The following is a 12,738-nucleotide window of genomic DNA, read 5'->3' as shown; positions in this document are numbered from 1 at the left end:
TTTATTTGGTTAGAAATTTGTAATTTAATTACGAAATTATAAAGTTAAATAGATTTTTTAAATCATACATAGGTATTTTATCACAGGTGGAAACAATGATTCGAAGTGTTTTAGTTTTGGTGTTGTTGGAAATGATGTGTTTGGATGAAAAGTGCTTAGTTTCTTCGGAAAGAAACGAATTAGCACGCATTGTACAGGTGGATTCCAGTAAAATGGAAAAGGCTTTAGGTTTTAACGAGCGCGAAATAAAAGATATTGTGACAACACTCAATTATTTCAGAAGACATCCTCCGGTTACTAGCACTGAAATTATAAAATTGGTGAATATTTTCGATTTTCTAAATCATTTTTTAAAAAATTTTTACTAAAAATGCTAATTTAATGAGCTTTGATAACATTTAAGAAGTTATTATGTAATCCTTAATACAGTAAAATATACGGCATTTCCTCCATTAAACCCCGGGGAATAAAAATACTGTTAAAAATAAAACCCGGAGTTACAAAGCATTGGAAATATTTTAAAGTACAGTATAATGTATTGTACACTGTATAGAGTAATGAATTTTAGATTATCAGGTCAGGAGTTTAACTCAAATTCTACCTCTTCAAATTGTTAGAGTCGGACGGCATTTTGTTACAGGGTTCACGGATACTTTTTGAAATAAAAGTATAGCAGGGATATCTCGCGATAAAGCCGAAAAAAAGCAATCCTCACAATTGCAAAGCACAGACAGCCGATTCTTTCACTTACCAACTACAGAGAGGTGATCCAAAAACAGAGCAATCGGCGTTGATTGTTTTGTTCGTGTTTTCGTTGTTTTTCGTGCTTATTTTCTGTTATTCACGCGCAATGCAGATACTGTTTTTCTTTTAAATCTCATTTTCGTCCCCTAAATTTCTTTGGCACACTCAATCGCGCAGGGACCACGAACATTGTCACTTTGACTCCATTCTATCTCTAACACAAAGCCACGGGTTCACATTTTTAATCCCTCGTCGCAATTAACGGAAAATGGCAGAGATTTATCAAAATCGGCCCATCAAATTTTGAGAACCAGCACAATTCTGTGAACTACATAGTGGAGTTTTCGCTAACGCTCCGCTTCAATATTTTCGAATACTCAGCATGGGAAAGTCTCGTTCGAGTTCATAAGTCGAGGGTTCCCCCTTCCGACTTATACAGGTTTAATCGAGGAAATACGTTATTTAAATATACTTTCAGAAATTGTTTAGAAAGTTTAATAAACAGGGTGTTTGTACAGATCGTCTGCACTTATGTTCCCATCATTGCCATTTGAGAAGAGGTTTGATTGTAACATGGAAAAGATGTCTAACTAAAATATTTGAAAAACTTTGCTTGTAGAATATGATTCTATTTTTTTAATTTCTTATTTCCACCCCGTATTTAATAACAATTAATTTTAAACGTTATGATGTCTAATTTTTATCTTAATTTTTGTAACGGGGAATTAATTTTAGATGTGGAATGAAAAATTGGCAGAAATGGCAGAAAAATGGGGCAAGAACTGTCCTGACATGCGAGGCCCAAAAAACTGTCTGGAGTCCATTAATCAGAATATATACAGAGGACGTGAAATTGCTATAGATGCGATTAAGAGCTGGGGCAATTACAAGTCATATAATTACACCGAAAACAAGTGCAAAGATAATGATTTGCTTGGATGTTTAAATTATAAGGCGGTAAGGGACATTCTGTAATTTAAAAATTTATTACTAAATTTATAAAAATATCAATTATAATTGTGATAAAGTTCTTTCAATAAATTGTATAGTTATTTTGGGCTGAAAGTCATTCCGTAGGTTGCTCGATGTTAACTTGTCCACCCAATAATTTATTTATATGCAATTTTTATCCAGGGTAAGTTATACTATTTTATAATTTCGATAAAGAAATTTTTAAATATAAATATTCTCGTATTGACGGTCTTATAGCAGAGGCAGTTAAGGCGTTAGCCTACCAGCTCTGGGGGCCGGCCCAGAATCAAATTCAAGCCTGCAACTCCAGGAATTTTTCGGAGTGGGCAAAATGGATGTGAACAGGTGATAAGGGCCCTGCTGCTTGTCACTTGTGCACATCCATTGTGCATTGGCTTAGGTTTCCTACGATAGATATGATTGAAAGAAAAATCAGGTTAACCAAATAATTCGATTTTACTTGGAAGTTTATGTATATATCTAGCTCCCTTCATCCTGTGGTCACTAAGAGGGTCTGTTTACCATGCCTGCAATTAGTTCGGCCAGGCCCATAATGGGCTAAGATGATGATGGACAGGGCCCGACATACCCGGACAGCCCACGTGAAAAAAATTCCTGGCACTTGCTCGCGCGGATTCTCGAGTTTCCAAAGCAGTAGGCTGACACGTTAAATTGGCCACGCCGTCGTCAATTTAATTTTTATCCTATCTTTTATATTAGTGGAAACGTTCGTGAAGATCTACCTTTTGAAGCAGGCGGAGCAGACTGTAACCCTAGTCTGTGTCCACCTCAAGCTCAGAAATGTGATACAGAAGATCGTTATTTTCGTTTATGCGGTAAGATTTTTAGATTTGTACTTGATAAAAATCCGAATTTAATAAATAATTTACCCACTTCTTCAGAAATGACGTCAGTTCCAGAAATACCGGATGAAGTTATTAACTGCGCTCAAGAATTGAAACCGAATACGTCGGTTCCTGTTGACGTCGGTTCCTGTAAGCATCGTAATTCGTTCTTCATACAGTAAATTCTACTGTCTCCATTTAAATTTTGATATACTTTCTTAATTTCAGCTGGACATAGAAGTACCTCTACTGTTGTAAAGAAAATAACAAAATTAGCAATTGCATTTGTAATGATAATTACAAACCTTTTCTACGTACAAATTTAAAATATTTTAAATTACACATTAATTCGATATACTGTATACATGTTATCAAAATTTATACAATATTAAATTTATTTTTAGTACGTAAATATATATTAATGTGTAAATAAATTGTGAATATTTAAATCAGTTGTTTTCAGACTTATCAATTCACAGACTACCTATGCACTCGTCCACTTCTTATCCTGTAAATATCTCCTTAGATATATATTGATTGTGTGCCAAATATCTTGTCTATTCGGTAACCTAAGAGATATGGTTCACTAGTGACTGAGTGGAAAAAACCGCTGAACATGTGGCTAACCTTCAACAGGCTAGCCATGTGGGTTTTCTTCACGTGTGTATCACCTAAATATGGGCCAGTTTTCCATTGAGAGTCCTCCCGGGATGCATCCCCTTCAGCAGATCACCCAGGTGTTGAGTTGCTGTATACAAACAATCCAATCTATTTCTAAGAGACGTGATGTGTAAAAATGTTTTCTCTGGCTAAACAGCACAAAACTGCAATTTGGAAAATGACTAGCTCAGTCTGAAGATAAATTGAAGCATGCTCATGGACCACACTTTCAGAACCGCTATATTAAATGATATATAGCAACTATACTTGAGGCACATGGGTCTCGAACATCGGGCTGCCAACGGGATTTCCACTTGGTCTTCTCTCGTCCTCGTCTACCCACATGCCACACCCAGTGTTACCGCATCCTTTTAACTACCTTGTGTCATTTGTATTTCTTTTTTGTGTCACTCGTGTTGATAAAATTTATGAGGTTTACTTCACAGAGACGTGACAAACATTTTGTCATAGATTCACAAAAAAATTGCCACTAAATTTGCAAATATCTGCAAAACAAAACAAAATGCTCCAGCATTGGCAGAAGGCACTTCCTTTTCTAAGTTTTTTTCCTATTGATCAAACAGCGGAATGTAAGGTTGCCTCATAGAGGAGACACTCTTCTCATTGGTTGCTTATTTGATGTCACTCAAATTCCAAGGATTATAAATAAGAAAAATTCAGAATATTGTGTTAACTGTTAACATTGAGTTAATCCATTTCTTTATTAATGTTACATTATCTAAACTATTAACAGTTATAACCGAATCATTAGGGTCTAGGGATACAGAATCATAAATTATAAAATAGTCATCAACATATCTGTTGAAGAAATTAATGCCATGGATATTAGTAATAAAAGTATCAATATCAATAATGCTTAATTCAGCTAAAATAGGGCCTATTGTGGACCCCATAGGTATCCCAGGTTTTTGTGTATGGTATTTTTCGTTGAATTGAAAATGATTGTTCAGTAAGACAAAAACAAGTTCAGTGATTCAATCAACACATTTTATAGCCTTGACAGACTTAACAATTCTATCAATAGTAATACTCGAGTAGGTGTTCTTGATATCCAAAGACATTTTAAACTTATTATCCATTTTGACTTCCTTTAAGACGTAAAGGAAAGTCACATTTTCCACATTAGAATTGTTCTCGGGCGATTGTTCTCTTATGGCATGGAGACACTTCGATCTCGACGAACGAGTTAACACGGTAATATGACAGAATTTCGGACAGAAGTTTTACTTCGAATTAGCCCTATTTCGAACTAACCGAATTTCTTAACGCGTAAATCGCTATTTCCCCTGCTGGGACAAATAGTACAGTTACGAACTAACGGAAATCGAACTATCTGAGATCGAATTAATGAAGATTTTCTGTATATTTTTTTAAAAATTAAACCGTATAAAAGTATAAAATGTCAGATATGTGATATATTAAAATTTATTTCATAATTTCAAAAAAGATTTTATATTTTTGTCGAAGAATTGATGCTACTGAAGGATCTACATTAACACGAAGAGAGATGAATTACTACAACTCCGATGCGTAACCCAATTTTGTTATACACAATTGTTTATAATTTTGTCGACATTATCTTCATAATCGATCTGTGAATATTTCGAAATAATCAAGTCTAATTTGCGTGAGATTTATCCCCAGCAATTGGCCCACGTGTCACTAATTTTACAATTAAGTAACACCCTTTAGCGAAAAATGAATGCCACATTAATTGCAGTAAAATGTGACAATACTCATTTAAAATCGCTCAACGCATTTGAGTTAACTGCAAACATATAAGTGAAACGGGCAATTATTTTTTGTGAGATCATTACAATGCCGGGCTAAAATGTTACATTATAATGCTCTCAGTTTACGAGTCTCTTGCCCCTGTGTATCGTAGTTAATATAGGAATTATACTGGTCATGTACGTAACTCTGTACAGAAAAATTTCTGAATTGAAATAACGTCACTTCCGGTGAAAAACGCAAGATCGTGTGTAGTTAATCCAGCCTCGGGAGTGTAGCTTTCCACATCTATTTTCGACTTTAATGTATCTAACATCATTCTCGAGATAAAGAAAAGACAGACAAACAAACAGACGAAAGAAAGAGTGTATAGGTCTACAGTGTTTTCAAATTGCAGTTCAATTACCGTTTCACTGACGGTAGTGTGTTTCTCTACAGTCTTCGCTAAGTGACTTGTGAAGAAAAACTTGAATTTAACATTTTTGGAGTTCTTTCAAGTAACTTATTCTTAAAGAAATAAAGCTTGAAAATTGAAAATTGATCGCTTAAATTTCCCGGCGACATTTAAATTCGGTGGTACCATCTGTAATGAAATTTTATAATGAAAATTTATACTTTTTAATTATTATAAAATGGCAAAATGGTTAACTATGAGAGTGGAAACGAGTTTTATACAAAAATTGTAAAGGCTAATAACGAGTGAAATCGTCATTAAGTTCGACCTTATTCGAGATACGACTCCTTTTATCTTTCCGCTCCTTCGACATTTAATCACTAAAATTTAATGGCATCAATCCCCCTAATACACAAGCCTTCGTTGGAAATTTTATACATTTTTCGACAAAAGGCACAGGCGTTATTAACTTTCAAACGAAGGTGAACAAAATCGTGTCTCCCACTCACAATAACATACGTATATACAGAAAAAAACCCGAATTTTCTTTTCTTTTTCATTTCTCGACGTCTCGAGGTCCAAGAATGCAACAATTTTGAGGTGTCAGTTTTTCACTAATAGCTTTTTGACCAATATTTCCCATGTTATATAAAACACAACCGGAAAAGTAATAAGCGTGAATATGAAAAGCATAAGGACTTAGTGGCATAAGACCCCGATTAACTGTGTATAAACTTCTGATTCTAAGGTTCCGTTACCGTTAAATTTATAATTACCACGGCACATTCTTTTGTGTGTCAAATCTAATTTTACTGTAATAAGAGCACCGATAATTTCTGAGCTTGAAGATTATCTTACAGAGTCTCAGTCCTTCTTCGAAAACTTTTGGGAAGCTGCCCTGCAATTTTCCGGTGACTTTTAACACAGGCTAACGTCATAAATTTATGCAGCGAAAAATCCGAAGTGGAGCATGTCATCCATTCCGAGGAAGTTGAGAGCTCTCTCGTTGCTACCTAGAACGGTTCTTAATTGAGGATGTTGTGACAGAAGATGGTGCGTTCTTCAGTAAGATTGGTGCAAAAGAGTACTTCCATCATACGATCTGACTCGTTCTATACATAGCTGATTTGTAGGGATAAACTACGTACGATGGCATCGTACGTAGTTTTATCCATGATGTTAATTTCAGAACCGTAGTCGACAAAGTGTCCATTAACTGCAATTGTCAAGATAGATTTTCCAAATGTGTTCTCCGATTGCAGTTCTGGAATTTGTGCCTCACGTGTGAACAGCCTTTGTACCAATGACACTAGCCAGATCACTCGATGGGTTATTTGCCGTTTTGATCGTTTCTTCTTTAAGAGTCTTGGCGCAAACGTTATTAACACAACGTTCTGTTTTTTTGTACAACTTTTTTCTAACGTATCGCTATAAATTCTTGCAGACGTTTATGATCCCGAACAAAAGCACTTCCGAATCATCCGATTACACTCGATATTACCCGAACGGACACTCCAGTCGTTAGGTTTCCACAGGTGTAAAAATAACCAGCACAACACAATGTAATACGTTCTCTTGCATTCGTTGAAAAAAAAAAAAGTCTTCTACAATTCACCTCGGATAATGTGGAAAATCAGTTTATAGGAAACAGTACAATGTAGATGAATTTAGTACGAAACCCTTTCAGTTAGTTAAACAAGTTATAGCCAACTCTAGAATTCCAGTTCCAGTTGGAATTCTATAGTGCTTTTTAGGCTTCTACTGGTCAGAGTAGAGCAGCGAATATTTTATAAGAACTAAAAATTGTCGATGAGACGTTTTCATGTAGAAAATGGGAAAACTTGCTCGAATCATTGAAGATTTCGTTTGATGTTCTCTCGATTTTAATTTGAATAAAGACTTCAGAATCGTACCAAGACGTACTCGTTCAACTTTCTAAATCCTCAACCACTTGTTTATCTTTATACATGCATATAGTAAAAGTAGAATAAAATAGTTCAAAAATAACAAAAATAGATACAATCGCAAAACTTTTCGAATGTAATAAGTCAGGCATGGGCAAATGTGGCTTCGAGAGCCGCATGCGACTCTTTTTGAGTTATATGCGGCTCTTGCTAAAAGTGCTATCCTTCCCAGTCTTAACATACTATCTGACACGACAGTACAGAACTGCGGCTCCCATGCATTTTGCAAAACCTACATTTCGGCTCCCACTGAACTCTTGCTTGCCCACCACTGTATTAAGTTGTCACATCGTGAGGACAAATAAAGAATGAAAGGAGGTAGAAGTAAATAACAATGGCTGCACATCGATAGAAACGTCGTCGCATCATCAGATTTCTAGAAAGATTTGCATCTTCTTCGTTCTCTCTGTCCATTTGTTATTTTCTCTAAAATAATGTGTTTGTACCAACAATATAAAAAGAAAAAACACCGAACGGTTCAGTTAGAAACAAACTCTTTGTTTCTTGATTAATTTGAATGTCTACCCAACATAAATCAGTTTATAATGTCAGAAACATTTACTTATATTCTTAAATAGTAATATGTTTGTAGATTTTATTTATAATTTTAAACTAATTTTCACATTAAAGAATTGTTAACCTCGAATATAAAGATGGAATTTGCATAACCGAGAAAACGAAGATAATTTCTTTAACATTAATATTAAATTACTCCAATTCCACGTGACAGATCTCGAGAAAATTTGATAAGGAGAGCGAGTCCAGAGTGCATAGTCTCGAGGTAATTTTCTGATCACACTGATGACAGCAGAACTTGCTCTGGTTTTCTTGGGACGACGGAAGCTAGTCTTTCTGCTTCTGTTGCTGGCTGTCCACTGATTTTGGACACAGTTACCTGCGACTCTTGTGGAAGGATATTCGTGTCACGTGTGGATATATCAGAGCCATCGTTTCGTCACGTGAAGCAATTATTTTACTTGTACTTGTTGCCCAACGAATCATCACTAGAAACATCATTGTCGTCTTCATCGATGTCACTAATTTTTTCTGACAATGTGTTATGCTCACTGGTGTTAGCAGAGCCCTCCCCCGGCTCTCATCCTTAGAAGTCTCATAAAGATCTGGAGGAATAGTAAAGAATATTAAACTTGGTCATTTTCTTATTTTAATCAAATGAGTGAATAATACGTAACAGTTGCATTATGTGTTGGATTTTGTGCTGTTTCTGTGCTGCAAAAGACACTTATTTTCGCGTTATAATACTCCAGTAATTTGCACAAGTGAAGACAATATGGAATATAAGCCGCTGATTACCTGAAATTGGAATTAAACGTAATTAAATTCTTACTAATTTTCGATAAAATGTTAGTTTTTCTTATGTTTTCTAAAATTTCATTTCACCACAACTTACGATAAGGAGTGTATACCTTGTCCCGTATTAGTGATGTTCAATACTTACTCTGATAACAAAATTTCTCTTAATATAAAAGAATCCACCAACGGATATACCAATTGGATTCCTTCCAAATCTCTTCATAAAATCGTCCATCTGAAGCAAAAATTTTACTATAAACTAAATAATAAATAAAATTGAAACAGTAGCCATTACCTTGAACTTAAACTCCAGAGGAAAGGCCACAGAAGAAATTTTTTCAATATTTATGAAGTTGTCGTACATCTGAAAAAGAAAGAAATTATTATAAATCCTTTCATTCGACGATTCTTCTTTTGTTAAATAATAGCCAGTTACAATTAAATGCATAAACGGAAAAAAGTTAATTTATCACACTGATCACAATTATTATTAATTATATATTTATAACTGAAATTAGAAGAAGTTTTCAAGAATGATCCAAACACTTGAAATCTTGCACGTTGTTTCATGAAATCAAGAATGTAATTTCATAACATCTGTCAAGAAAATATTAGAATGTACAACGAAAAAGGATAACCAATCTGCTTGTCTTCTTTTCCATGTTTCTTAGTAAGTTCTTGTATAGCAGGAATCACTCCGCTTTACAGGATTTTACTTGGAAACATGGAAAAGAAGACTAGGATCTCGCGGGCCGGATCTGAAGAAGACTAAAAAAGAAGAATTCATCTGGCCCGCTAATTGATCCGGCCCCCAGTTTACTTTCCAGTTTGTTATGTATATAAAACTGAAAAGTATTGGAATCGTGTCAAATTTGATTCCAAGTTCTTTTTGCAAATCTACACGCTTGTAGACCTCTCGAACCCCCCAAAAATGTCAATTAAAGAGAAAAAATTCGCGCGCGCGTGTGTTGGCATTTAATTTGTTTAATTTCATTATTTCCTGTTCCGAGATATTAAACAATATCTCAGAATCGGTAAAGCTTGCTTATAAGAAGGGATTAATGCTACCAAATTTTGATGCTTAATAAAAGATCGACAGGGAAGAGACGTAGAAGGGGTCATGTGTCATATCACCAGTGCGGTCGTACTTTATGAATATTTTACTCGTTATTGGAGTTCATAATTTAAAAAAATAATAAAACTCGTGTTTACCCTTTAAATTAAGCTTTTTGTGATTTTATAATTGTACAGTAAAACCCGTTGAGATGTTCTCGTATAAGATGTTAGAATGTGTATGGAGGCACGATTTAGTTCAACTACTTTGAAGTTTAATAACTCCTGTGTTAACCCGTTTGACTCCGATTGAAAAACCACAGAAGTTATTAGGCTTCAAACAGAGGGAACAAAATCACATACAGTCTAACATCCATACATACAGAAAAAACTCGAATCTTTTGCATATCTCGACATTTCAAGGTGTCCCGAGTCCAAAAATGTAAACATTCCAGAGGGGTCATTTTTGACCGATCGCTACACTTTCATCTGTGTTATATATAACAGCCGGGAATGTAAAAATTATCGAATACATGTTTATATATTGAATGCATCATAATTTAAAGCAGTCTTTTAGCATTGGAATAAAAAAGTTTCTACGTTTTATCTTTATTAGAACTCTATTGAATATGTTATCTTGAGGTCAGGTGATGACATCAGAATTTCCGGGTCAATTTTGGTAACAATTCCGCCCCTGGTCAAAGCTAAGTTGGAGTCGGTAGATTTTTACATGACTCCACAGTCCTGGAATTCAGTATACTATATTGAACAAAATGGTTATGTTGTCCGCGTTCGTCATTCTTTCAGCTACTTGGCCTGCTGTGTAAAAAAAAAAAATGGTGACCCCTGCTCTACAGAATATCTGAACTTGAATTTTTCATTTTGGTAAAATATTTCTGTCGCGATGTCCTCTTCTTCGTTTTCTTTTGACATCCCAAAGACGAGTCTTCTTGCGATAATGTGTCTGGTTCAAAAACAAGTAGCACATAGGTCAAGTAGTCTTGTTCTATGGGCTATTTGTTTTCGAAGAAACTTTTGTTTCCCTTATGTGAGAATCTTCATTGATACTCGTTCTTTCTCTTCAGTTCCTTTATTACTTCAATATCTGTACCAATGACAATGCACTTACAATTTGTTCTTATTTTTTAATTTTGCTTTTTTAGAAACTTTTCTTGTTTCTTTGCGCTCGATATTGTTTATCCTCTCGAGAGCTTAATAACTCTTGTGCTTTTTGTCGAAAATTTATGAAATTCTGCAGGGTGGTTTGTTTGACAGGGGAATTACTGCTCTAAAATTTTGGGGATTAAAGGTCAAAGCGGTGGAGTGATAAAGGGGTCGTATATGTCTCCAGTAGGATCAGACGTAATAACGATTTCACTTGTATTCGTTTCTACAGTTTTTCATAAAACCCACCCTACCATCAAAATTAAGCGTTTTGCCATTTTATAATAGTTAAAAATTTAAAATTTTTCAAACACTTCTCGAGTATTAAATACTTACCAATGTTGTACAGAACGATAAATTCCAACTCACTAAAATCAATCCTAAAAGAAATACGAGAGAAATGATTGCAAAAGAAATCTTCAAAGTCATTTCTATGTTCACAAATAATGTGGCATACAGAATAAAACAGGTGGCATACATAAAATGAGTGTACATAAATGGTATGAGAATACTCCATTTTTCATTAACCATTTCGATGTACTCCCAAAGTTCTTGGTGTTTCCACATTAGTGCATTAACTGCATTTGTTCTTAAACTCAGTTCTAAGGAGAAAAGGTTTTTCACGTTTAATTTCAATAGATCTGCGGACAAATTTATGAATCTTTTGCCCAAAGTAATCAATAATATTGTACATATTAATAGCAACGATATGATTTGTCCTGCTACAAATAGTAACCAAAGTGAGTAAATGAAGACACATAAGAAGGCTTCCGTGTCTGTACCGTTTAGTGACTTTATTGTTGGATAATACACAATCGCAGCCATTATATTGAGTACCATGGATACAAAAAATAAAACAGAAAGACTACTAATCAAGTAAACTTGTACTGCTCAATGATTTTCCATTCTCCTTGGTAACTACTAATTAGGCAATGAAGTGAAATCTTGCTCTTTTTCAGAATGCTGAATTGGACAGAGACATAAACGGATAAAAAAGCGATGGCAACTGCCGCTGAAAAGGCATAATCTTTATACATGTACGTTACACGTAAAACGTATAAATTCATGTCATATAATCTTATAATGTGAAGAAATGCTCATTATCCATAAAAACACTTCGATGACCCCGCTATATATCAAGAATAACGTCGAAAAGTAATTGTTTTTCTGCGTGTTTCTTTCACTTTCCATGCAATTGCATCGAATACAGAAATCCAATCCGTAAACTTTAGCAGATTTTAGAATTGGAGCTAAAATATAATCCAAACATATCCGGTGTTCGTACGCCATTGTTATATGTTATGGCCTTGATTCGTTCTATCAATTAACCAAATCCACTGATATCAACGTGTACAGAAATTAAAAAAGTCAATTTAGTAGCAAATCTGCTAAATTTCGTTTAAATGCATCGTTCTATTTGCCTTGATTTTCTAGAAGAAAATTAAAATTGCAGAGAAAAGCACTCCAGTTTCTTTATCGTTTTATAATACATATCGATTATAAAACTAATCGAGTAAATCGGTATTTATTATACAACGCTTTATTAGTGTCTTTATATAAATTAGCTGTTTGAATATTACAGCACCAATCTATTTATTTTGTGTTTACTCCATTATTAATGAAAATCCTTAAGCGGTGAGTAAACGTAAAGGAGCGAAAGGAAACAAGTGTGCGGCAGCGCCGTAACTAGCCTTTCACGCACCCGGTGCGAGCATCTGTAACTACGTCCCAAAACTTGGTCCAGATCATTTCTGCGCCCCCAGGGTCTACGCCCTGTGCCTGGGCACCGCTGGCACTGCCCTAGTTACGGTAGTGGTGCGCGACACTTGCTTCCTTCGTATTTCGTATTATATTCTTATAATGAAAGTTTCATAAC

General features: G+C 34.8%; 1 protein-coding gene across 1 annotated transcript in view; it reads left to right on the top strand.

Annotated features, from left to right (window-relative positions):
- LOC136974942 (peptidase inhibitor 15-A-like) overlaps positions 1–2,887 on the top strand; it is a 35,176-nt gene extending 32,289 nt beyond the window's left edge. Inside the window, exons 6-8 of the mRNA XM_067269941.1 lie at positions 2,437–2,552; positions 2,619–2,705; positions 2,790–2,887. Of these exons, the coding sequence (XP_067126042.1) occupies positions 2,437–2,552; positions 2,619–2,705; positions 2,790–2,887 (301 nt within the window). The remainder of the gene's footprint in view (positions 1–2,436; positions 2,553–2,618; positions 2,706–2,789) is intronic.
- Positions 2,888–12,738: the final 9,851 nt, after the last annotated feature.

The sequence above is a fragment of the Centruroides vittatus genome, unplaced genomic scaffold (assembly GCF_030686945.1).
Source record: "Centruroides vittatus isolate TY-2023 unplaced genomic scaffold, ASM3068694v2 contig_359, whole genome shotgun sequence".
Lineage (NCBI taxonomy): Eukaryota > Metazoa > Arthropoda > Arachnida > Scorpiones > Buthidae > Centruroides > Centruroides vittatus.
This window is presented reverse-complemented; position numbering and strand designations above follow the sequence as displayed.